The sequence below is a fragment of the Perognathus longimembris genome, chromosome 4 (assembly GCF_023159225.1).
Source record: "Perognathus longimembris pacificus isolate PPM17 chromosome 4, ASM2315922v1, whole genome shotgun sequence".
In the NCBI taxonomy this organism is placed as follows: domain Eukaryota; kingdom Metazoa; phylum Chordata; class Mammalia; order Rodentia; family Heteromyidae; genus Perognathus; species Perognathus longimembris.
The window spans coordinates 29,688,776-29,715,872 of NC_063164.1; the positions used below are offsets into that span (position 1 = coordinate 29,688,776).

At 41.3% G+C, this 27,097-nt stretch overlaps 1 protein-coding gene and 1 long non-coding RNA gene across 3 annotated transcripts in view; one reads left to right on the forward strand and one right to left on the reverse strand.

The window, feature by feature from the left end:
- LOC125350418 (aldehyde oxidase) overlaps positions 1-24,182 on the reverse strand; it is a 77,714-nt gene extending 53,532 nt beyond the window's left edge. The window contains exons 1-12 of one of the 2 annotated variants that reach the window (XM_048345003.1): positions 24,042-24,180; positions 17,886-17,943; positions 16,411-16,507; positions 12,155-12,263; positions 10,015-10,141; positions 8,272-8,333; positions 6,310-6,399; positions 3,642-3,722; positions 2,962-3,106; positions 2,363-2,455; positions 1,381-1,532; positions 1,102-1,195 (exon numbers count right to left, since the gene is read on the reverse strand). In XM_048345003.1, the coding sequence (XP_048200960.1) occupies positions 1,102-1,195; positions 1,381-1,532; positions 2,363-2,455; positions 2,962-3,106; positions 3,642-3,722; positions 6,310-6,399; positions 8,272-8,333; positions 10,015-10,141; positions 12,155-12,263; positions 16,411-16,507; positions 17,886-17,943; positions 24,042-24,086 (1,153 nt within the window). In that variant the 5' untranslated portion in view covers positions 24,087-24,180. Of the gene's footprint in view, positions 1-1,101; positions 1,196-1,380; positions 1,533-2,362; positions 2,456-2,961; positions 3,107-3,641; positions 3,723-6,309; positions 6,400-8,271; positions 8,334-10,014; positions 10,142-12,154; positions 12,264-16,410; positions 16,508-17,885; positions 17,944-24,041 lie in introns of both variants that reach the window. The other variant, XM_048345004.1, reaches the window with a different exon arrangement.
- LOC125350419 lies at positions 23,291-24,437 on the forward strand. The gene is made up of 2 exons (XR_007210740.1): positions 23,291-23,411; positions 23,485-24,437. It is a non-coding gene; the product is annotated as an uncharacterized LOC125350419 (long non-coding RNA).
- Positions 24,438-27,097: the final 2,660 nt, after the last annotated feature.

Sequence of the window (27,097 nt, forward strand, 5' to 3'; positions counted from 1 at the left end):
TTTACAGAGGATCATATAGAACTTCCTAATAATTGTTGGAGAAGTTGGAATAAGAGAAATAAAATTCTAGGACTTAGTTCAAAAACAAAACCAAGTAAATAAATGTATAGTGAAATCCAGGCATTGTTAAATAAAAAGTGTACCTGTAGGCATTCAATAAGCACAAATTAACTATGACACCAAAGTATGACATGGACATCAAAAACTCCTGGACTATGTGGGAAATATCTTCAACAAAGGGTCCCAAGAGTCCTCCTGACTTACAGTTACTTTCAACAGTTAGATCGCATTGGGACAAAAACCATTCCAAACATATTCAATGTAGGTGACCAGTATGAGAAAAAAATAGCTAGTGTAAGATCTCAAAAAGGAACAGATGATGAGATTAGAAATATGTGGCATTAAGATCAGACTGACCAATGTTCTGGCCTTCAGAAAGTGTCTACATTATTATTTGTTGTAAAAATTATATATTCACAATTCTCTCCAGCAGAGAAAATTTTCTCCAGTCAATAAAACTATTAATATTATAGAAATAAACATTTTTACAGTAAGTGAACACAATGAGGTATAGAGAACAGATTTAATAATAGCCAAGAAGTTATGAACCAATAAATAGCCAACAAACAATGAGAGCCTTATCAGAAAGAAATGCAAATTAAAACAGCAAAGAATCATTGTTTATCTATCAGAGTGGCAAATAGTACATTTTAAAAGCAAGCAAAAATCTTCCCTGTGGCTAAGGGAGAAATATTTATTCCCTATTGTCCCTTATGGTGATTTAGTGTTTCTGGACAACCTGATGAAATAAATTAATTCCCCGAAATGGTATATGTCTTTTTAACCAAATGTTCCATCTTTTAGGAATTAATCTGAAGATATAATAGTATGCATCTGAAAAGGTTTGCTGGCATGAATATTTTTGTTTACAATGTTTCTAATGGAGAAAATATTAGAAATAGATACTCCAAAATAAGTATTAGATATTATGGAATACCTATTGTGGATTAACACAGTCATTAAAAATTAAAACGCTATTGGAGAGCAATAAAATGCTATTATAGAACAAAAAAAAATCCTCAGGTAGGAGCTGTCACTTACCCTTTGATTGTAAGTTGAGAGTACAGTTAGCCACAGCCAAGAGAGGATTCAGATCTGAATCAAGGTGCCTGCTCACGATATGGCCCCCTAAAGACTTTAACAAAAAGATAGTGTCATTTCTGTTAAGTAATTGTAAAACACAAATGTTAAAATCCGGATTAAACAAGTTTCAGGGAGCTACTCCTTTTATACGTTCCAGAAGATAAAAAAAAAAAAATGATTCACTAAGGACAGTCACCCTCAGGATGCACACTGAGTTTACTTCTGTCAAAAGCATACCGCCATGTTCCTGATCTGTTGTCCAGCCAGAGTTCCCAGATGCTTCAGGAGAGCACGGTATGTCTGTGTCTTCTCTTCTGGGAGCTCCTGGACCACATCAGCCAGAATGTCCTTCACCTGGGCCAGGCTGAGGCCAGCACCCAAGGTCAGTCCTGAAATAAATAATACAGTGTGATAGCTTCTTAACTGAAAATTTCCACTAGACTGAAACTACAGGCATAGAATATTTATACTGGGTATTTGCTGTCCTGCTTACTGCTAGTAGTGATGGTGACAGGGTAGTGATAGTGTGATAGAGATGGAGGTGGTAATGGGATGGTGTGTGGGGTGGAGTGGGGTGGTATGGGGTGTGATACTAAGGATGGCTGGTAGTAGATGTGATGGAAGCACTGACGGCTAAATTCTTTGAACACTCATTCAGTCTATCAAGTAGTCTTCTGAATGCTTTACATAATCTCCATGAATTTAAATAAAACTCTGAATTATTAATGGACCTACTTCACAGACAACAAAACTGAGGTTAAGTTATTATATATGTATATGTAATGGTCAAGAAAAAATATATATTAGTCAAGAATTAGATTTCAGAAGCTGGATTCCAAAATCTATATTACAATTATGACTTCTCATATTTTCCATTAAATCAATTTCTTTTACAGGCATGGAAAGCCAGTCTGATAGCTACTTAATAAATTTTCCTTGCTTGCTCCTGGGCTTCTGGAGAGGCAGGGATTGGGCCCATTCATCTTCATGCTCTATTTCTCTTATAGTGCAGGAAAAGCTGTTTAGTAAAAATCTGACTAATGCAGGCAAATCATAATTAGTGTAACTTTAGGGGTTTCTTCCTAGAGCCAGAATGCCATGGCTCTTGTAGGAGGAGAATCTCTGTAGCTGGGAATATTGTAGCTGGGAATAATTCTCTTTCAGATTGTCTGTTAGACAAAATAAGTAAATTGGTGAACACAAGAACTTAAGAACTCACCATTATACGTTTGTTTTCTAACATTCAGCTCTTCAATTCTATCAGGAGAAATTATAACCGGGTGGAAGACACCTTTAAATTTCATTTCAGGACCTAAAATATTAGGGGGAAACCAAGATGAGTGGGATAACTAGGGAGTAATTGCGCTTTTAATTTGGAAATTATAATTTAATAGATGTCTTAAGCTGTATAGATATTTTTATTCTTGCTATTGGTCTATTTATTGTCAAATCATATACAGAAAGATCAGTGGGTGGATTTTCACTAAGCTTGGAGGATCCTTTGGAATTACCAAAACATTTGTTAATATAGCATATTTAGAATTCTCTTGGGTAACCTACTGGATGCACCAGGAATTGTCTGGTTTCTATAAAGCATATTATACCCATCAAGACATCAATGAGAGATGAAATAAAGAACACTGAACACACAGAGACTTGTTTGTGTACTGACAGAAAGTCTCTTGAGCAATACTCAAGATTAAAAGATTAAAATATGACCTTCGGCTGTATTTCCTGAGAATCTACATGTATCAAGCTATCTTCCCCGTTTGCCTTTCCCCTCAGTTTCCTCATAAGACTTCCCTGGGATCTACACACCTACAGAGGTGTTTCCCATAACCACAGGAGCCTGGGGATACTTGAATTTTGCTTCCAGAAGTCCTTGCAGAGTCATTGGTGAAATCCACATCATCCTCTCACCACTAAAAACCCTGGTCTTTTGTGGTTGTTTCTCAGCCATTATCTGTTGAAAAAGCAACAGGAATTCAAGATAGTTGTGACTAAACTGCCATCTGCTTCCACTCTGTTCTTGCAGTAAAAGATAAAGGAAATACTGATATGAAAAACAAAACTAGTGATCTAAAAGTAGAGCTTTGCCAAGCATTAGATTTCAGGTACAAGCATCCCAGAGTTTAATTCCTTCTAAAGGCTGCTCCATGTAGTGGTTGTATGTCATAAAGTTCATTTTGGTACTTAATGATATGCTCTACTTTGTCAAATCATCCTATGGAAAAATGAATGTCAGTATGTCAGTAAAACCGAAAATGAGAACCATGCCTGCATCTACATACATTGTACCTTCATGACTATATACATACCCCACCATCTGCCCACTTCTAGCTTGGGCCACACTCTTTAGGCCTTAGCATAAGAATGACAGATGTGTGTTACCTATTTGCTGATCAGCTTCTGAAAGAATTCAAAAGCATTCACCTCCCCTCACCACTGGATCTCACCGTCAATTCTTCTCTAAAATGAGCTCCACTCTCCTTCCTTACCATTAGCTCTGGAGGAAATATCAGCTCCTGGGTTGGATCCAAAGGTAGAAACTCCACTTCTGAGAAGAGTACTGAACTTGTCTTAAAAAAGAGAAAATACCAGGAATTACAGTAGTCTCCCTCACTCTTATTCTCAAGTGAATGCCTCAACCTATAGACAGTATGGAACTCCATTATGTATGGCATGGTTTTTGCTGTTCATTCTTTTTTTTTTTTTTTTTTTTGGCCAGTCCTGGGCCTTGAACTCAGGGCCTGAGCACTGTCCCTGGCTTCCTTTTGCTCAAGGCTAGCACTCTGCCACTTGAGCCACAGCGCCACTTCTGGCCATTTTCTGTATATGTGGTGCTGGGGAATTGAACCCAGGGCCTCATGTATACGAGGCAAGCTCTCTTGCCACTAGGCCATATCCCCAGCCCTGTTCATTCTTACTATCAATCTTAGCATGCATTTTTTCTTTCCTTATTTGTTTACAACTTTTACTTTTTCACTTAGAGGAAACACTCTACAGCTACCTTTGGCAAATATGATTTTCCAGAGTCATGTGTTCTGAGGACATTATTAAGTAAAATAAAGACTTGAGCTGAGCGTCAGAAGCTTACCCCTGTTATCCTAGCTAGTCAGGAGGCTAAGATCTGAGGATCGTGGTTCAAAGCCAGCCAAGGAAGGAAAGTCTGTGAGAGTCTTATCTCCAATAAACTACCGAAGCAGCCAGAAATAGAATTGTGACTCAAGTAGCCTTGAGCACAAAAACTCAGCAACAAAGCCCAGGCCCTGAGTTCAAGCCCCAGGAGAGATACATACACACAGAGTTGAACACAACATTGCAATATCCTGTCAACAACTAACTAACAAATAGGTGGGTATACGGTGTGGATAAACTGAACAAAGGGCTAATTCATATCTCAAGTGGAGCAGAAGGGAGCAGTGTGAGATTTCATCATACCACTCAGGATGGAATGCATTTTGAAACATATAATATCTGGAATTTTCTATTTGCTATTTTAGACCCATAGTGAGCCCAAATAACTGAAGCTACAGAAATTGAAAGTCTATATAAAGATTGCCTACAGTGTCACTGTCGAGCAACTCTAAATCCTTTGTAAAATGAGCTGGAAGCAGACAGATAGCAGAGTAGACCAAACTTCAGCCAGACACTGTCCCCGAGCTCCCAGTCAGGGTTCCAAGATCACTTTCTAACAACTCTGCAGATGTCCTTGGGGCTCTAATCCTCTCAAAACCCTGCATATTCTTGTTGGTCCCTGGGACAGTAAAGGAAATAAGCCAGGAGCCCACACCTGATAATGGGCACTTCCTCTATTGCCACCTCATTACTTCCGCTACCTGTTCTTCCACTTTCTCACATATCTATTTTGCTTCTGGCCCTTTAAAAAGTCCTCAAAAAGGGGCTGGGGATATAGCCTAGTGGCAAGAGTGCCTGCCTCGGATACACGAGGCCCTAGGTTCGATTCCCCAGCACCACATATACAGAAAACGGCCAGAAGCCGCGCTGTGGCTCAAGTGGCAGAGTGCTAGCCTTGAGCGGGAAGAAGCCAGGGACAGTGCTCAGGCCCTGAGTCCAAGGCCCAGGACTGGCAAAAAAAAAAAAAAAAAAGTCCTCAAAAATACTTTTGAATAAACTGAGAGACAGCGGGGGCTATGTGTCTTTCTATCTTATAGATAATTATATTTGAGTCCAGAATGAGAGACAAAGTTATCTCTCATTTTTAAAGTACTTTTAAATCTAGTTTTTTTTTTTTTTTTTTTTTGGCCAGTCCTGGGCCTTGGACTCAGGGCCTGAGCACTGTCCCTGGCTTCTTCCCGCTCAAGGCTAGCACTCTGCCACTTGAGCCACAGCGCCGCTTCTGGCCGTTTTCTGTATATGTGGTGCTGGGGAATCGAACCTAGGGTCTCGTGTATCCGAGGCAGGCACTCTTGCCACTAGGCTATATCCCCAGCCCTAAATCTAGTTTTTAATTGGAGATGATATCTCATAGTTGTCATTCTAGCTACTGAGGAGGGCTTGGGGTTCAAGGACTGCCTGGGCAAAAGGTTTGAGAGATCCTACCTCAATCTGTAAAAAGCTGGGTGTGGTGATGTCTGCCTATCATTCCTACTAAATGGGAAGCATAAATAGGAGACATAAATAAGAGACTCTGTTCAGAAAACACCTAAAGCAAAAAGGGCTTGGGACATAGCTCTAGGAGAGAGTCTGCCTAGAAAAGCAGAATGCCCTAAGTTCAAACCTTAGTCTGTGTGTATATATAGAGAGAGACATATATATTTTACTTTTAAATGACACATACATTGACATTGCAACATGTATATATGTGTAATTATATACAGGGTAACTGACCTGTTACCTCAGACATTTATGATTTGTTATTTGTGTTGGGGAGCAGTAAAGATCCTCTTTATTAGTTGTTATCTTACTGTGCTACAGAACAATTTGAAATTATTCTTTCTATCCAACTTCACCCTTGTATCTGTTAACCAACTTCTGTACATCTCCCGGAGTCCTTCCTAGGCTGGATTTTTTTCTATATAGAGCTGGTGTGAGAATGGGAGAGGGAACATTAGTAGCAGCTCAAATTGGCCAACTCAAGCAGCAAAAAATCATCTGCTGCCTATGTGCTGAGGAAACTTCATAACAACTTTACATTTCACTGACCTTATTTTCTTCCTCCAGTTCTGGTAATCCATTGACTCCTTGATCCAAACAGCAAACCCCATTTTCTTTACTTTGACAGCAGCCAGAAGTCTAATGGTTGAAAACAAATCAATAAAAATTTAATGGCAATTCTACCATTAAAGAAATGGAGTAGCAGCAATCTAAACATCATAATGTATAATCAGTAGGCATACTTAACTCCCGTGGACCTATTCTAACCAACCCCTGATAGCTCATAAATGAGATTTGTTTTTTTGGTTTTTTTTTGTTTTTTTGGCCAGTCCTGGGGCTTGGACTCAGGGCCTGAGCACTGTCCCTGGCTTCTTTTTGCTCAAGGCTAGCACTCTGCCACTTGAGCCACAGCTCCGCTTCTGGCCGTTTTCTGTATATGTGGTGCTGGGGAATCGAACCTAGGGCCTCATGTATACGAGGCAGGCACTCTTGCCACTAGGCTATATCCCCAGCCCCATGAGATTTGTTCTTAATGCATCTAATCTAGTGAAATTTAAACCTTAGCCTGCCCATATTACATTACTCTCAAGTTGGGAAAGATCTTCTAACATAATACCTCCTTTATAATAAAATGTTAAATAAACTTAAAAACAAAGAATAATTCAAACCAAGATTATTAGCAGTCATGAAAGAGAATCACTTATGTGTAAACATTCTAAACTACTCTACTGAAAACTCAAATTTAGGAGGGGGTTAGCATACCTGCAATCCCAGCTACTCAGGAAGTTAGAGATTGGGAGCATCACAGTTTGAGGCCAATTCAAAGAAAAAAATTACTAAGGCTCCATCTCAAAAACAAAACCAACAAACAAAAGAAAAACAAACATAAAAAACAAGCCTTGTAGCCTGACACTGGTGGCTTATGCCTGTAATCCTAGCCACTCAGAAGGCTGAGATCTGAGGATAGGGGTTCAAAGTCATCCCAGGCAAGAAGGTCCATAAGACTCTTATCTCCAATAAACTACTCAGAAAAAGCCAGAAGTGGAGCTGGGGATTAAAGTGGTAGAGGGCTAACCTTGAGTGAAAAAAAGCTCAGAGGCAGCACCCTGGCCATGAGTGGCATGAGTTGGAATGTCAGTTCCATGAGAGGCCTAGGTAGGAGGAGCTTGGAAAAGGATCAAGGAAATAGTACAAGATCCTATCTGAAAATTAAAAATAATGTTCCCCTAAGTAAAAATGGCCATGGCGTATCTCAAGTAGCAGAGTACCCTACAGTTCAATCCCCAGGACTGCTACAAACAAGAATTTTTAAATGAGTTTATTAGAAATCTTGGGTAACAGTAATTATTAAATAAGTTAAACTATGTAAAGATCTTACAACTAAGCCTGACATTCAATGATACATACTAGCCATGAATAATCATTAATATTAATGTTTGCCATTCTAAATGCTAACAACGAATATTAAAAAGTATTGGTATCATCACTCTGTTCTTATCTGTGATATGCTAATGTCATAATTTAACTTCCAAAAGGCAATCTTTGTATATGTCAAGGCTGTTTGTTGCTCATCTGCTCATTCATTCATTCAACACGTATTGATTGCAAAGCTCCTAGTGAGTGCATGGTGATGGGTCCTGCACATGGACAGCTCTGTTCAGGCGGCACAGAGTCTAGTGAACAAGGCAACATTGAGAAATGCATATCCCATGTTTGCAGAGAGCTACAGTAACACATGGACATCGTGCCTCTCCCTGATAGACAAATCAGGAGGAACCTCCTAGAAGCAATAACCTGTAGCCAATGTCAAAATGGTTAGGTACTCGAGATGAGACTCCCTAGGCAAGCTCACTGAATGAAGGGACGCCTCCCACTCAAGGTGAAAAAACAAAAAGCAGTGGCAGACTTAAGATCCTTGTTATTAGTAATGATGGCTGTGGCCTAATCACATCTAATAAGCCCTACCCATTTTTCATTGGGAAAACTATACCTGTGTGCCTTTCTACTTACTTTACAGAAAGTCTTGCATGCTTCAATTATGGGTCTGTATCCAGTACAACGGCACAGGTTACCTGAAGGAGAAAAGCCCGGCTGTTAATGGAGTGACCTAGACAGGTACAGGCTGCCAAGCACATGATGGAGGTAAGACCCCAGCCTACAAGGCAAGTATGCCTCATTTTTTGGTTCACTTCATCTAGAAAATCCTATTTGCACATCAGCAACTTGAGCTTTAGAGTTTGGAGCCCTGAAGTAGATTTTCACAGCTCAGCCATTTGTACTGTCTTCTACTAAACAATTTGTATGCCCTTCTTGTAATAGATGCTCAAATTACAATGGTTTTTAAGAAAAAAACTTGCTCTGTTGTCACATTGCAGAACCAAGTTTAATTTCAAGAAGCTACTTTACTGATGTAATTGCCCATATATAAAATGCTGTGCATATTATGTGTATACAATATGATATGTTTGGAGATAATAATACGCCTGCAAAGTTACTGTCCAAAAAATGTACTCATTCCCGGACTTATGAAATAGTTACTCCTCTGTGAAACATCATGATGACCACAATGAAATTATATATATATATATATTTTTTTTTTGGCCAGTCCTGGGCCTTGGACTCAGGGCCTGAGCACTGTCCCTGGCTTCTTTTTGCTCAAGGCTCAAGGCTAGCACTCTGCCACTTGAGCCACAGCACCGCTTCTGGCCGTTTTCTGTATATGTGGTGCTGGGGAATCGAACCTAGGGCCTCGTGTATCCGAGGCAGGCACTCTTGCCACTAGGCTATATCCCCAGCCCAAGAAATTATATTTTTAACAAAAGAATGCATCTGAAATTCTGTCCTCACAGTTGATGTTGTGTATATATCCATCACTTGAATTTCTTCATGGCATTTATATCTATCTATCTATCTATCTATCTATCTATCTATCTATCTATCTATCTTCAGTACTGGCTTTTGAATTCAGGACCTTGCAATTGCTTGTCTGACTTGCTTGTTAGGCTGGTGCTATACCACTTGAGTCATACCTCTAGCAAGCAATTATTTATTAACTTACCCATTTACTTAGTGACAAAGGTACTTAACAGAAAATCTACTCTCTTAGCAAATATTTCAGTACTTCCATATACAATACAGTACTGACAACTAATGGCACTTATAATTATGGGAGTATTAAAACTCAAATGACTTAGTTACTACACCAAAACATACATTTTGAAAAAGAAATGTATCAGTGAAATGTAATGTGTGAATCTGGTTTAGAGCTTGATTTCAATAAGCTAACATGTAGCTTGCATAACTTTGAACAAATAACTTGTCTTTAAACCTCAGTTTCCCTATGTAGGAAATGGGGATGATAATAATACCTATCTTACAAAATTATTGTTATGATATTCTTCAAATAGCTTCTAATCCAGTACATGGCATATGGTACCCAATTTATGTGGCATCATCACTTAAAAATAGAACCGTACAGCCAGATGCCAGTGGCTCACACCTATAATCCTAGTTTCTCAAGAGGATGAGATCTGAGATTCGTTATTTGAAGCCAGCCTAGGCAGGCTAGTCTATGAGACTTTAATCTACAATTCACAGCCAAAAAGCTGAAATGACCAAAGAGCTGTGGCTCAAGTGGTAGAGCATCAACCTTGAGGGCAAAAGCTCAGGGAAAGCTTCCAGGCCCCGAGTTCAAGCCCCAGGACCAGCACCAAAAACAAAGGGGGCGGTTAAAAAGAACCATGTATAACTTACCACCAAGGGCATCAGTTAACTGATCCAGAGTGGGCTCGGGGTGGTTCCTGAGCAACGTGTACATAGACATTACCATCCCGGGTGTGCAGAAGCCACACTGGGTGCCATGACACTTGGCAATCCTCTCCTGGAAGCACAGGAAGGTTAGAAATGCCAATTTTCAGCATGAAAAGATGCCTAGGAGAGTTCTCTGCTGGGGAAGACTCCCCTGGAAGCTCATTTCAAGGCTTCCTCACTAAGCTGGCTTGGCTGACTGTTGACTTTTCTTCTCCTTCAACCATGCTATGAGCTTCACTTTGGACAGTGGTTCTGGAATCACCAGAGAAGCTTGAAGCTTCTGGGGCCACAGGAGAACCCAGATCACTTGGTGTAGTGTCTCTGGGGAGATGTTTGAGGCACAGGCACATGTCTGTGAAAGATTACTGAGAGTGTCAATGTACAGTTCAAGTTGAGAATCACTGAAATAAAGGAAGTTCTGCAGAAAAAATGAGCCAAACTACACTCAAGTTGAGAAATTGTTTGAAAAATAATTTCCTAGTTTGTCATGATTGCCTTTTATCTGCCTATTATTATACCAATGCTATAATATGTACTTTATGAAGCACCAACCTTAATCCAGGAAAGAATCAAGGAAATACTATATTTCTTCCACACAGCCCTTTCCTCACCCCCTAAAATTTAATCTTTGGAGTCTAACTCCTTGGGAACAAGTGTACTTTGGAATCTGTCTTCTGACAACATTGTAACATTGGCAGAAAATGAGAGCATGTTTGATGCCTATGCGCATTGAGTACTATGGGTACATAGGCAGATTCTTCCTCATGAGCTACTGAGATTTCATAGAAAACAAAAAGAGCATGAGATTCTTTTACAGCCAGAGAATGTGAGGTTTTGCCATTTACTATGTTGAGTCTACCTTTCCCCTTTTCTATCCATTCTTTATAAATGACTTTCATTAACTTAGCTCAAAGCGGGTAGCAATGGCATCTAGGCAGGATGTATGCATAATCTAAGGAGTCTGAGCCTGAAAGCACCTTTTCCCTGAAGGGAAAATCTTCTTGTAGAAAGAAAGCCACAGAATCCACTGCAGTGCCAATCTGGTGTCTGTGCACACACACTGAGCTTGTCAAAGCTTTTGATGACTGAGATTTTCATTGATCTTTAAAATTCTGTTATTTTCTACTTTCCAAATGAAAAAGAAAGAAAAGAAGGAAGGAAGGAAGGAAGGAAGGAAAGAAAGAAGGAAGGAAGGAAGGAAGGAAGGAAGGAAGGAAGGAAGGAAGGAAGGAAGGAAGGAAGGAAGGGAAGGAGGGAGGGAGGGAAAGGGAAGAAAGGGAGAGAAGTAAAAGAAGGGAAGAAGGGAGAGAAAGAGATAGAGAGAGGAAGGAAGGAAGGAAGGAAGGAAGGAAGGAAGGAAGGAAGAAGGAAGGAAGGAAGGAAGGGAGGGAGGGAGGGAGGGAGGGAGGGAGGGAGGGAGGGAGGGAGGGAGGGAGGGAGGGAGGGAGGGAGAGAAAGAATGAGAGAGAGAAGTAGTATTCCAAAATCTACTTAGATTTCATTCCTTCTTGCTTTGGGGAGGTACAAGGTAGACAGGTTCCACATAATCAGAACATAGAGGAATAAAACCATGACAGTGTTTTCTTACAAAAGGAAAATTCCTCTAGTCTTCCAAAAACATCTTTTGAAGAAGTTAGACATGGGACACTCACGTATCTTAATATCAATATATTGGGTTTCATTCTTGGCTCCAGCTGGGATTTATCTGTTGGCAGTGATCAAGTAGCAGGCCCAGACTGCTCTACTCCCATAATCCCAGGAGCTCACAATGTCATTGGGGGATTCTGTTGTTGTTGTTGGTAGTGGTCATGGGGCTTGAACTCTGAGCCTGGGTGCTGTCCCTGAGCTCTTCAGCTTAAGGCTAGCAACTCTACCACTTGAGTCACAGCACCATTTCCTGCTTTCTTGTGGTTAATTGGAGATAAGAGTCTCCTGGACTTTCCTGCATAGGCTGGCTTTGAATAGCGATCCTTAGATCTCAGCCTCTTGAATAGCTAAGATTACAAGCATGAGCCATTGGCAACTGGCTCACCAATGGATTTTGAATCACAGAAACCTTACAGAGGAAGAGGTACAGCCTCACCTGAATAGGATGAATTCTGGTCTTGGTGCTTCCTATGCCTTCTACTGTGGTGACAGCCGTGCCATGTAGAGAACAGATGGGGGTCAGACAGGCGTTGATGGGATAATGCCTTCAGAATGCAGCAGAAAAGCACAAATTACAAATTACCTCATGTCCAGTGGGAAGGAGGAAGTACTGAGAGTCTCCTACAGGCAGGTTTTGTTTACGGTCTTCGGTCTTTTCCTCTTTATTTTGTTCTTACTGCAGACTCATATTACTTTATTTATTTATCTATCTATTTATTTATTTATTTATTGTAAAGGTGATGTACAGAGTTACAGTTACATAGATCAGGTAATGAGTATATTTCTTTTTGAACAGTGTCACCTCTTCCCTCCTTTTCTCCTAGTTTTTTTTCCTCCCAGTCCCCCTCCCCATAAGTAAAATTATATTTGAATATGATCAATTAAACATAACTCTAAACATTCACACAGTGAGACCAAAGAAGGATATTCTTAGGAGAAGATCACAAAGGCTCAATAGCCATGTACATATGATGATACAAAATGAAGTTTTTTGTAATGAGTGCCAAGAAATGAAACAAGAGGTTTTTTATTTTACTTTTTGTGAGTTTTGTCCTCTTTTGGTTGCTGGTTTTAATTTCCGTACTTTTTGTCTGGTATGTAATTTAATCTGTGTGAGGGAGGGGAAGGGGAAGAAAAGAAATAGTGGGACAAAGGGTGAACTAATTCAGCTGATACTCTTAGACACTATGTTGAAAATGAGCATACTCATTTTACAGAAGTAGAAACTGAGGATCAGAGTTAATTTACTCATCCACTCAGCTAGAGGATCAAATGGCAGGATTAAAATTAAACCTCTTAATTCCAATTCCAGACTAATCTTAAACAACTTAATTGAGTTTTCTTTGGATAAGGGCTGACATTGTCTAGTTGTTTGCAACTAACTCCCCCACCTAAATGCTATTTCATCTTCTGGGAAGATGCTGGGCTAAGGGTGGCTTAGCCAGAAGCTGAATTTGCTAATTTTTTTTGAAAAAGAAGTAAGGCATGGCATATGGAACTTGATCCCCCACCCCCCATACACAACACACATTGGGGAAAAAACTGCTAGAAAATATCCAATTCAAAATGACTCTTAAAAAACTCTCATTTACCAAACAAAACTACTGATATCTAAACAACTTAAGAGGTGAGTATTCAACTTCAAAAACAATTAGGGAGATTCAATTTAATCAATGAGAAATACCAGTTTGTCAAAGAAAAAACTTATTTTTAAGTTAAAATACTCATTACCAGCAAACGTTTGGGAAAGTAAGACACATATACTGCTTGCGGGAACATAAATAAGACTCATATACTGATTACAAGAAAGTAAACTAAATTGTTCTGACAGGCAATTCACAGAAGACAAAAAACTTTAAAATATGTATTATCTTTTACTCTGAAATTTCCCCTCTGAATGAATCATAAGGAAATATACTACAAGAATGCTCAAGAAAGTTCACTGATGTGCTTTTCATACCTATGAACACTAAAAATAGTCTAAATAATTACCACTTGCAGACTGGATTTGGTGCTTCAACATGACAGAATTTACTCAGCTGTTAAATATTTATTCATTTATTTCTTGTTCTAGTACTGAAGCTTGAACTCAACTCCTGCTCATCTTTTTTCCACTCACAGCTGGGACTCTGCAACTTGAGCTACACTTCTACTTCCAGGTTTTTGCTGATTAATAGGTGACATGAATCTCTCAGATTAGTCGGCCTGGACTAGCTTTGAACTATAATTCTAAGATCTCAGCCTCATGAGAATGAAAAGATATCCAAGTACCAGTGGCTCATATCTGCAATTCTAGATACTCAAGTAGAGATCTGAGGATCTCCAGTTCAAAACTGGCATGGGCAGAAAAAGTTCATGAGACTCTTATCTCTAATTAACCAGCAAAAAGCCAGAAGTGAAGCTGTGGCTCAAGGGGTAATAGAGCAACAGTGCTGAGCAGAAAAAGCTAAGGGACAGTGCCCAGGCCTTGACTTCAAATCTCAGTAACAGCATAAATAAGTATGTTAATTACATCAAATAAAAAAGTGCCTGCATCAAGTCATAGCAGAGCATCACAAGGGCCCAATAGCTATACCCTTATGATCACATAAGATGATGCTAAGTGAAATGAACTCCATGTTATGGAAACGATTGTTATATCACAGTTGTAACTACTTTCAACGTCCCATCTGTATCTGTAGCTTCTATTATTGATGATGTTCTTGTATCACCTTCCTGTGGTTGTACCTACACTATCTCTGTAATCTTATCTGAGTATATTGGAAACCGTGTATACTGGTATTAGAAGTAGGAAATTGAAAGGGAATATCAAAATTGAGAGACACAGGGTAAAAAAAAGACAAACAACTACAAAAGCAATACTTGCAAAACTGTTTGGTGTAAGTGAACTGAACACCTCAGGGGGGGAAAGGGAAAGTGGGAGGAGGGAGGGGGGGAAGGGACAAGGTAACAAACAGTACAAGAAATGTATCCAATGCCTAACGTTTGAAACTGTAACCTCTCTGTACATCAGTTTGATAATAAAAATTTGAAGAAAAAAAAAGCGCCTTCAATCCTAGCTACTCAGGAGGCTGAAATCTGAGGATCATGGTTTGAAGCTAGCCTAGGCAGGAAAATCTGTGGGACTTTTATTTCCAATAAACTATGCAGAAAAAGCTGGAAGTGGCACTGCGGCTCAAGTGGTAAAGTGCTAGCCTTGAGAGACTCCAGGGGAGTACCCAGGCCCTGAGTTCAAGCCCCACGATGAGAAAAAAAAAATCAAACAAAAAGAGAAAAGATAGAATTGTTCTTAACCCTAAAACAGTTATCTTCTTCTTGAAACGAGAGGAGGAAGTGAAGGAATATGCCTTAGGCAGAAGTGAGGAAACCACAGAGTTACTTTAAAGGACTATTAAATGGGCATATGTGGGTGGGCATAATAGATTAAAACACAAAGCTGGACTGCATCATCCCCTAACTCTTCCTTATCAGAGTACACTAAGTACTGGTGACAGGTTGGCAATGTCCCAAACTGGGAGCAGGGAAGGAAAGCTAGCAAGGACTCTCCAGGTACTTAGGTTCTCTAACAAGGAAGACTTGAGAGGAACAGGAGAACTGGAAGAAAACACTAGGCACTTAACCTTCAGAGAGCATGAGGTGGAGTACATGTGGTATAGGGCTACCCTTTACAGGCTAAAGAGAAGGAAACATGTCTTCCAAGAGACCTCTCAGAGCATGGAATGTAAAAACAGGAAGCCAAGAGCACTTCTAGTGACCCAAAAACTGGCATTCAGGCTGCAAAACAAGGGAGGATTCCCCAGAGTTCAGGAAGATAGTGGCTTGGCTATGGAACACAGGCATCATCAGAAGCCTCACTGCTCAGATGGTCAGCCTCCATTTGAGATCTGCTTAATGAGGGAAAATGGTCTAACATGTACAATTGGAGTCCTAGAAGGAGAGAAAAGGAGAGCTAGGAATGTGGCTTAATGGTAAAGTGCTTGCGTAGCATGCAGGAAGCCCTGGTTTGATTCTTCAGTACCACATAAACAGAAAAGGCCAGACATGGTGCTGTGGCTCAAGTGGTAGAGTGCTAGCCTTGAGCAAAAGCAGCTCAGGGACAGAGCCCAGACTCTGAGTTCAAGCCCAAGAACTGGCAAAAAAAAAAAAAAAAAAAAAAAAAAAAGGCAGGAGGAGACTGACACAAATAAATATGTGAAGATATTGTATCTTGAAAAGATTTCAAAGCTGATGGAAAGTATCCACCCACACATCCAAGAAACTTGGTAACCCTGAAGAAAGGTAAGTCACAAACACAGAGCAATGTTAAATATAACAGGTGGGCACTGGTGGATTCATACTTATTTGGAGAATATAAATATGAGAGCTAAGAGATGAGTGTGGTGATAACACTATTCTCCCCTCCAACTCAGCCCTGTCTTTCCTCCTGAGATAGTACAGCTAGTCAGGAAACATTTCACTTTTTGTCAGGGGCTTCTTTGATCATGTGATACCCTCATTAATAGTAAAAAAAAATTTTTTTTCAAACTCATTCTTATTTCTGGGACCATGTGTCTTCATCATTATTTGAATTCTCAGTGTTCAATACAGTTCCTTCTATATATTAGATGTTTGATCTATAATTCCCCATAAAGGCATAAAACAAGCTTCAAAACTGCAAGATATTAGCCATAGCTGGACTTAGCTACCAGTTACCTTATCTTCTTTGTTCTGGTGTTGTACTGTGATATCATCACTGTGCAAGCTCCACACCCGCCTCCTCCACAGCCATACTTTGTTCCCGTGAGTCGCACTGAAGAGTCATGGTTAAAGATAAAATAGTGTCCATAATTTTCTTTCTAGGCTAGCCCTGATCTTAGGAGGAACCACCATCATAGATTGCTAAGTGTATAATTATTCAACATATATATTTGTGAAATGATATATATATGTTTTCACTGATATCTATATTTTGTGAATTCTTGATTTCTTTTTGTGTGTTATAGTGCCCTTCCTCTCCCCCCAAAAGAAACTGGACCTCAGATTGCACCCTCTCATGTTCTCTCTGTCTCTGCCTCTGCCTCTCTCTCTCTTTTTCTCTCTCTCTCTCTCCCCTCTCTCTTTCTCTCCCTTTCTGTCGTCAGACTTTCATTGTGGTCTAAGAGCTCCCCAAGCCTCCCTGGCTCCTCCCTGGCTCCTTTCACAGAGACGTATCTCCTAATAAAACCCTTTCACGTCTTACTCCATTGAGGGAGAATAAGCTTCCTAAAGAATCCAAACTAACAAAATGAGAAAAAAATGAACATCTGTCTTCCACCTTGATTACTGTGTTGTAAACTAAACTTTAAATATTATACATAGGCACTCTACCTAAGTCAGAAATCAATGTCCACTGTTTTCATGTTCAAAAAATCTTCTGTGTATGAAGACACAGAAGGTATAAATACCTCAGGGTGGTATTTTTCCTGTTCCCTCCAGGAGAAAACATACAGACTCCAGTTTCTACTGAATTCTGCAGATCATTTTGTGGAGTCTTCAGGTCTCCAGGAGCCCATAGGCATTAACACACAGCGTGCTAAGAAAGATTTCCTACAGTGACATTTTTCAGGTTCAAGTTCTCTATAATATATATATATATTGACATGTTAAATGGAGATCTTTTGTACAATTACTTGAAGAAAAATATGTCAAATACTTTAAAAAGAAACTTCTGTATGTTCCTTTTACATTCACTTAGGAGATTTCTGTGCTGTCTTTTTTGCCTGTGCTTCAGGATGAGTCATTGAAGACAGTGTGTAAATATTATGATTCTAAATTCTAAAGGATGCTTCAATAGTCCCTTTTAACACCCACTGCTTTAATTCCCAATGCTAGTTTCCCTGATTTATATAATTGATTTTGTGTTAAAACAGAGAACAGAAAGAACTTGTTCTTCTGACAGCCACAGTTGTGAAACTAAGACGTAGGATTTTCTCAAAGAGGAGACACAGATGAATATAAAGTTGTCCAAGGATGAAACAGAGACTCAGTAGGGCTCTAAAAGGATATTTGAAATATTCTCTAATAAAGTCATTGGAACTAAACACACACATATTCTCTATCCAGATTTCTGTCTGTTGTCTGTCTGTCTGTCTGTCTGTCTCTCTCTCTCTCTCTCTCTCTCACACACACACACACACAGAGAAGGATACACTTCTTCCTCAGATATGGTAACAGCATTGTTTCAGGATCCACATTTTTTTCTATCACCTATACAAAAGAAAAGAAAAGTAGTTAGGCAAAAAAAAAAAAAATGAAGAGAGCTGGTGTGGCGTTCACATGGGCAGGATCGTGCTAACTTGAGGAAAATGCATATTAGCTAACCCCTCTACTTATATTTCCACATTGATTTCATGTTTATGGAACCTCTGTGATGCACACATCAATCTTTAAGTGCATAGTCTCATTCTTTAGCTTAGTTCCCCTGCCGTGTCTCTGGTGCTACTGTCCTTGGTCCTGAATTCTCACTGCCCCACTGAGGCAGTGCTGTTTCCGTTAACAAGACTACGAATGAGCCATGTTCAGGTTCTCCTAGAACACCTGATGTAGATGAGGGAGAGAATGGAATGTGAGGATGAAAAAAAAACAAAACAGAAACAGATAGAGAGGAGCTTCTGGACTAGAATAACTTTCTTAGAATCATGAGGTTATTATCAAATAAACATATGGCAATGAAATTTCAACTGTGAGACAAGCACACATGAGCAAATGGGAGGAAAGAATGGACAGATGTATAGCAGCAAGGGACTGTACTCAGGGCTGGGGCGATGGGAACATCATGACTCCTCTTGGTTCCTAAATGGAGACATTCTCTTTTCTGATTAACAATTTGAATTTTTTTTTTTTTTTTTTTTTTTTTTGCCAGTCCTGGGCCTTGGACTAAGGGCCTGAGCACTGTCCCTGGCTTCCTTTTGCTCAAGGCTAGCACTCTGCCACTTGAGCCACAGCGCCACTTCTGGCCGTTTTCTATATATGTGGTGCTGGGGAATCGAACCCAGGGCTTCATGTATACGAGGCAAGCACTCTTGCCACTAGGCCATATCCCCAGCCCCCACCTTTTTTTTTTTTTGGCCAGTCCTGGGCCTTGAACTCAGGGCCTGAGCACTGTCCCTGGCTTCCTTTTGCTCAAGGCTAGCACTCTGCCTCTTGAGCCACAGCGCCACTTCTGGCCATTTTCTGTATATGTGGTGCTGGGGAATCGAACCCAGGGCCTCATGTATACACTAGGCCATATCCCCAGCCCGACAATTTGAGATTTCTTTTGTATTCATAACACATATAGAAGCAAGATAAGCCTCACAAATTCCTAATCCAGATATCAGCTTTCACTAAGGAAAGGACATTTTCCCCTGCCAATTACTGTGATCAGATCAGAACCCTTCATCCATATGCAGTACAAGAAGAGATGTGAGTTAGTGTGTGTGTGTGAGAGAGTGTGTGTGTGTGTTGTTGTGTGCATAGGTGCATGTACACATTCTGTAATATAAGTAAGTATGTGGAACATATTCTAGGCATCCTCAGCTTACCCAAATTGAAGTCTTTTTTCCTGTACTTACTTCTTTCCTTCTTCTCTCCAACCTGTTTCATAGCCTCACTCTCTGCTAGATCATCTCAGCTTTAAAACCTGAGCTATTTTCAACCTTTCTTTGAATCTACTACAATCATGTGACTACATCCTGCCACATCCACTTGAAGAACCTGTACTTCTCCAGTCACTACCAGAACAAGCCCTTCACTTCATGCATGAATAGTTATAACTACTGTCCCCTGGGCCTGCCTGCTTGCACTCTTTGCCCCCCACATTGCCACCCACTACACCAAATCCAAGTCTGATCGTCTCACATGTCTGCACATGGCCAAATCACCTTGCTGGGAGTTCAGTGCTTATTAATATAAACCCCCTCTGGAATAAGGGAGACAGACACTCTGCATCTTTAATGAGCAAGCTGCTTGGGTTTCTGGGGAACACATACTCCAGGAATCCTGAAGTTCAGGAAGAAATTCAAAGTCCTTGGCAATGTGTCCTGGGTAAACTGCCTCCATCACTCCCTGATTGTTGCCTGGGAGGTTTGCCTGGGAGAAATGGTTGCTCCCAGCAGTGCATGGGCTTTGACTTTTCATTATATTTGCATGAAAGATCTGTCTGTATGCAAAGAACCTGTCCATACTTGGCAAAACAAGCTACATGCCATTCAATATTGTGCTCAAATGTTCTCTGTGGAGAACACTACCACTTAGTATACCCTTCCTTCCCTCCTCCCTGTATAGGAGGAAAACAAAGAAAATCAGAAAGGTTATTATTAGTGGTAAAAACATACTGACTGTTTATTCTAGCATGTCTATTCTCTTTCTTGCATGTGCCTGGAATAGAGATGAAATGACTAACCCCCAATAGCCATCTTAGACTATGCAACAGTGGAAAAAGAAAGAAGGAACTTGGGTCTTAGATAATAGGAGGAAAGATCTGGAGTATTCTCAACTTTTCTATTTTCAGCTGTGCTTTCTACAAAATGAAATGTTACTTAGGGCTTCAACAACTGTAAGTTTGTAACTATACCATTGCAGCTGAAGCTAAGGCTAATTAATAATATGGCAAGCACACTGAATCCCAGTTAATGGAAAGGCAGAATCTGAGTAGCCTACATAGTAAAGATGAACATATTAGGCTTAAAGGATAGTTATGTATTTTTGGAAGGAATTAACAGAAGAAGGAGGTCTTTCTCTTTTAGATATTTGATTCAGGATATGTTGCTAGAGATTAGAGTCTGTCTCAAAGGGATACTGGCTTGAAATTCACTTCTTTTTCTTGATTTGGTGGCTGTCATATTTGGGGGAGGGGAGTGGGAACAGAATTTAAGCAAGATTTCTATTCTGCAAGCTTTAGAGTAAAGCCAGAAGTTGGGACTAAGTTAAGGGTTGGGGATTGAAGAGAAGTGGTGAGGTAATGGGGAGTAGACTAGTTCTCATTGGCTCTGGACTGGAAATAGGATGCAAGAAGAACTTGGCTGCCCTGGGCAGAGGCCAAGTCATGTGGGTTGTAGGCACCCATCCCAGCACAAGTCAGGGGTCACAAGAGTTGACTCTTCCCTTTTGAGAATTCAAAGTATAGGAAAGATAAAAGAGTGGATTGAAGTCAGGGTCAGGCAAAAGAAGAAAGAAAGAGAGAGAGGGAGGGAGAGAAAGAAAGAGAGAAAGGAAGGAGAGCTGGGGGGGAATGCGAATGGCCACTGAGGGAGAAGGCAAAGCACCATGAAAGGGCCAGGCTGAGAGGGAGAAGGCGAGGGAAGAAAAAGGTGAACATTGCTGGGCATATTGTTGGCAGAAGACAACAACTCACCATACCTTGGGGGCCTGCCGATGGCTGCTGGGCTTCTGCCTGTGCTACAGGCTACTTCCAAATTAATCTGTTGGTTCTTCCAGCTTCTTGCCATGTTCACCTCCTCTATTTTTCTCTGAACCAATGTGGCCATCCTAATAGCCCAGAAATCTCCTTCTCTTCTTGAAGAAGCACTAAATTCCATCCTCCAAAGACAACTCTTTCCAGATTCTCCCACTAATACCAAACTATTCATGAGTACAGTGCTGGGTGATTGCTCCTCAGTCCTCTGAGGCTTGAGAAAATTCTGGCTACCAATGTAGGAATTTGTTTCCTGCCCAGCTGTTATCAATGGCCTCTATCTTCCCGATTCCTCTCTATGGAGTTTAAGTTTCACTCCTCAGGTCCAGGGTAAAGGTATGTTATTGGTTCCATTTTGTAGAGGGGAAGACTGAGGCTCCGTTTTAGTAAGCACTTTGCCTGAGCTGAGGCCGCTCAGTCACCAGGGCGTGGGAGCAGGGGTAGATAGTTCAGAATTTATGCCTTTGGACTCTAGACACAACTACTTTGTGGAATGACATGCTTCGGTGACCAACCTAATGTTATGGTATGCCTGATTTTTGGGGTTTTCCTCCTTCAACTCCATGTTTAATGGGCACCTTGTCCTTCTGAGGGGCCTTCAAAGAGTGGGTGAGAGGGCAGAAATTTCTCTATAACTGAGTCTCTGGCAATGACAGGGTTTGCTTGCTGATGACCTTAGCTCGACCTGAGATTTTGCAAAAAGCATAGACCAGAGACCATCCTGACTGGCCTCGAAGATTCCTTTAAAGACAAGTTGGTAATCCCAGAGGTCATATCTTACTACAATACACCTCTTCTCTCCTACTTTTGTAAACATTACTCTCAAACTAGAATGTTTATCCTAATTTCATTCATGTAGCAATCAGTAAAGTATAGGAAGGATAAGAGAAGGCTGACATAATTTTAATGGGGTAATTGCAAGACCGGAGTTTATCTCTAAAGTACACAAATGTTATAGGACATAAAATGGGCCTAACGATAAAAGCCAGCTTATCTATTCTATTTTAAAAAATCAATAGCGTGCAAAGTGGTGTTAGTCACTGTGTTAAAAAACAAATCCCTAGCCAGGCACCAGTGGCTCATGCCTGTAATCCTAGCTACTCAGGAGGCTGAGCTCTGAGGATCTCAGTTTTAAGCTCGTCCAGGCAGGAAAGTCAGTGAGACTGTTATCTCCAATTAACCACCAGAAAACCCAAGTGGCTCAAGGTGGTAGAGCACTAGCCTTGAATGAAAAAGCTCAGGGACAGGGCCCAGGCCCCAAGTGCAAGCCCCACAACTGACCAAAAAAATCCCCTATACAGTCTGTATAGGAAGCAGGGGAAGGAAAAAGAGAGAAAAGGTGTTATATTCAAAACATTTATTACCTCACTGAACGAAAATCCTTACTATAACCTACAAAAGTCTAGTAATCTAGTTTTGTTCAATTCTACTGATCTTTTCCCTACACACATAAGACCCATTTTGCCCCAGGATCTTTGCACCTGGAACTTCTCTTCTCAAAATGTTCCTTCCCTGAATGTTTGTTTGGCTCATTCCTACTTCACCACAGACACTGCTCACATGCTAGCCTAAGAGGCTATCATGTCCACCTCACCTAAAGCATCAGTCCTTGCCTATCTTCTGTCCCTTCATTTGGCTTTGTTTCTATACCAGCACTCATCACTACCTGACAGCATGCATTTCCACTGGTGTAGGCTTATTGGCTGTCTCCTCAGCACAGTGGGGACTCTGTCATGTCTGAAAATATGCCTAAGCACAGCCTGGCATAGATCCTTAACAAATGTACTGGGTGCTTAAGAGCACTCGGAAAGACTGAGTAGTGTTGTCCCCTTGTAGAAAAGGAATTGCATCTCTATTTGCAATGAAGAATTGGAATGTTATCCTTGATGGTTTTGGCAACAATAAAACCACATTGCTTACTGACTTCATTCTGTTATACCAAAAGAAAAAAGAAAAAAAGATGGCAGTACCAATCACTTCACCCTCCTAGGATCCCAGGAGGAGTCCTGACAGACTGGGGAAAACAAGCCAAGCAGAGACACAGGACGTTTTTTTTAATGGAGGCTTGAACAATTTGAGGGGTTCTCTTTAAAGAAGCAGATTGCGAAACCACAATGTGAAATTAAGCCTTGGGACTGGGCTCAGAAATGAGAGTTGACAGCTAAGCCTCTCCTGGCTTCCTGAAGGCCAGCCAGAGCCGTCTTGTGGACGAAGGCTGTGGCTGTTGTCAGCCAGAAGCAGAAGGCTCTAAATGGGCCAGCACTGGCACTGTGAAAGGCGTGTCTCTCGCCTTTCAGCCTTCCTGCCTCAGCTTCCCTTTTCCCAGCGGTGCCAGTCTGTGCTGAGCTCATCAGAGCAGATGCTGGGGTGCGAGCCTGCATCCAGGGAATGTTTTAAAGGATGTCCAGGGAGGTTTGTTGCCCTGCAAGCTCTGGACCTGTTTTGGAACCGTCGGGAGGTCTGTGAGACAGCAGCAGTGCAATCCCTGTGAGGCCCTGGGGGTCCCGCCCCCCCTCCCGGAGCCCGGCTTTGGTAAGCACTGCCAGGAGCTCCCTGCGATCCTCTGGGCACTGTGGTCCTGTCACCCCTGGAACCTGCTTTCTGCCCATCCAAACGGGCCAAGGAGAGGCTCGGCCACCCCTGGCTGCTCTCCATCTATGTGAAAAGGACCAGAGGTTCCGCTGAGGTTTTTTTTGACAAAGCCAGGGAAGACTCGGAAGTTCTGAGGACGAAAAGTCAGACTTGGAGACGTGCAAGGAGAGAGGACTCCGGAAAGGGAGAGACCGGAAGATCCCGCGGAGTCCCCGAAACATGCCCTGGCGTGGAGATAGGGACCCGAGGGCAAGGGACCCAAGGTTGGAGCTCTGCGCGCCGGGCCCTGCAGCGAGTCCCCGCTCCCCGGGGCGCTCACCTTGCGGCCGTTCACATAGAAGAGCAGCTCGGAGGCCGGTTCCATGGCGGCAGACGGGTCGGGTCCGGGCGGCCTGAGCTCCGGGGGCTGCGGGACAGGGCGTGGGGAGTTTTCAGTCCTCCCATACACACCTCAGGCTCTGGGGGGAAAACGTCTGCCCTCTTATACACCTGCGCTCCGGGTGGGTTGAGAAACTTTGGCAAATATGTAACTGGCTGGGGCGCGGTCCTCTCCAGGGCGCACAGGGTCCGGGCCACGCCCCTGCTGGCCACTGAGCCTCCAGGGTCAGCGCTGCAACACCGCCTGATCGGTTTCCTATGATTGCATTCTTTAAAGTCGCTTTTCAGCTCTTTGTGAGGTCCTCCCCGTCCATCAGACCTGCCACACTAAGTACCATTTTGGCTTGCTGTTGATGTTTTGGTGCCGGCCAATGTTAGGGCCTCATGCAGGCTAAGCGTGCACTCCTCCACTAAGCTACACCTCCAGCATTCCCGAGCTCTTCACAGCAAATATTCACATTTATTCCCTATCTGCAGGAAAGGAGCTTACGGACAACAAATGCATGTACTTCTTTCCGTTTTGAAAAAAAAAAACAAAAAACCCAGGTTTATTTTTAAAATCAAGAGCTACCCTTTATAGGGTATTAGCACTATGGATAATTTATCGAGTGATTGATGATAGTGTTTATTTGGTACACATCAAGAGATGTAAAACACCTTGGAAAACTTAAAAAAAAAAAGCTTGGAAAATACTAAAAGCTGGAATCACCTAGAAGACCACTTAGAATTTACCACTTTTTAACTTCTGGGATCTCTCTGTCTCTCTGTCTCTCTGTCTCTGTCTCTCTCTCTCTCTCCCTCTCCCTCTCCCTCTCCCTCCCCCCCCCCCCCCTGTGTGTGCCAGTCCTGGGAAGCCCCAGGACCTGGGTGTTGTCCCTTAAGCTTTAATACTCAAGGCTGGCACTTACCACTTGAGCTATAGTTCCACTTCTGGCTTTATTGGTGATTAATTGGAGATAAGAGTCTCACTGACTTTCCTGCTGGGGCTGGCTTCAAACCACAACTCTCAGATCTCAGCCACCTAAATAACTAGGATTACAGGTGTAATATTGTTTTCCAAACTTCTTCTTATGTAACATGCCTAGAACATTTTCTGATATTATCTGATTTATGTAAACACATTTTTGTGAAAAGTTCCAAAATTTGAATGTAAGAGGACAAATAGCATCTCACCTCTCAGAGCTATCAGCAATGAGCGCTTCCTTCTGAAGTGTTTTAAAGCCTGAAAAACACACACACACACACACACACACACACACACACACACACACATTCAACCACATTACTATTTCTAAATGTCAAAAATAAGGTGTTTTTACATTTGGTGTTTTTGAGATAAAGGCTACTTTATATTGTGGTCCACTTTCAATTTAGGTGTCCTTACTCTCTTCCTTTTCATTTTTAAAAATAATTTTTGTTCATTGGCTTATGATTGTATATATCAATGGGGTCCAATGTGATGTTTTGATTTATGCTTAGATTATATAATGGTCAATTCGAGTAATTAATGTATCTTATCAAGTTTTTTTGTGGAACTAGGGACTTTGAACTCAGGCCCTTGTGTGCCTCCAGCCTCTTTTTTTCTTTTTAAAAATTTTATTGTCAAGGTGATGTACAGAGGGGTTACAGTTACATGTGTAAAGTAGTGAGTTATTGTTACCTCCTCCCTCATTTTCCTCCCACTTTTCCTCCTCCCAACCCCTCCCCCCTGCCCAGTTGTAGAGTAGGTTTACTACATATTGTCTTGTAAGTATTGCTGCTGCATCGCCTTTTACCCTTTGTCTCACCATTTTGATGTTCCCCTTCCCTTCCTTAATTCAGATAAACATATTTACAATACCAAAGTGACAACAGGGGAAGAAAAACAAAAGAAAAAAGAAATAATTTCACATAGTGCATTAGAATTCCATAACTTGGAGCTCATTTCGCTTAGCTTTGTTTTATGTGATCATGTATATACCTATTGCGCTATTGTGACCTTCTGCTAGGACTATCCTAGACATATACTAATTATTACCAATGAGGGAAATCATAGAGTCTATGTTTTTTTTTCAAGTAAAAAGATGGATTTATTGGGGAAGTAAAAAGTATACTGACCGGCTAGGGTCACGGCCCAGACTGGGGAGCTGGAACAGCAATCGTAAAAAGCAGGCCGGCCAGCCAGGGCCACAGCCCAGACTCCGGAGCTGGGACCGCTGAGTCTATGTTTCTTTGGGTCTGGCTCACTTCACTTAGTAAAATTTTTTCCAAGCCTGTTTTCCATTGTTTGTTTGAGACAGGGTCTCACTTTCTAACAGGCATGCCTGAACTGTGATCTGCCTAGTTTCAGACTTCCTATCTTCTCTGGGATGACAAGCACACTGCATCAAGTCCAGCTCTCTTTCCATGGAGAGATTCTTTTAGATTTTTCTAGCTAGGCTGGCCTGGTGCCACAATGTAGTCACCACTCTCAATGATTGCATACCTTTTTATAATTTTATCACTTTCAGGCACTCACTTTGTTTAGATCCTGTCTCAGATTTTGAATCAGACATTTCTCCAAAGAGCCCTGGTTCCTATGAATGGGTTACATTATTAATGATCCATAATCTGAACAGTAGAGGTTATCACTGCCAATGAGTTATTATTTCTGGGCATGTTTGGTGGACATAGCTATGACATATAAAATTTTGTAATAGGGTGAAAAAATCCTAAGTTCATATCAACATTTCTAATTAAAATCCAAGATTGTGTTTAATAAATATATTGGATTTTGCCATTTGTCCCCATCAAAAACTTCATTGAAGCAGCAATGTTGCAAGTATTTTGGTTAAGGAGAGAAACTCTTATGAGTAGACTATTGCCTTTCTTCTGTGAGCTCTCAGTCTTGGACTGGGTTACCATAAAGCTGCTGCTCCTGTTTTATCTCTCTGCATATGCCAGGTTCCCTCCCATTTCCTGTGGTGAGTTCAAACAGCAAAAGGCCCTTATCAGAAGCAAGCAGAGGCTGGTGCCACC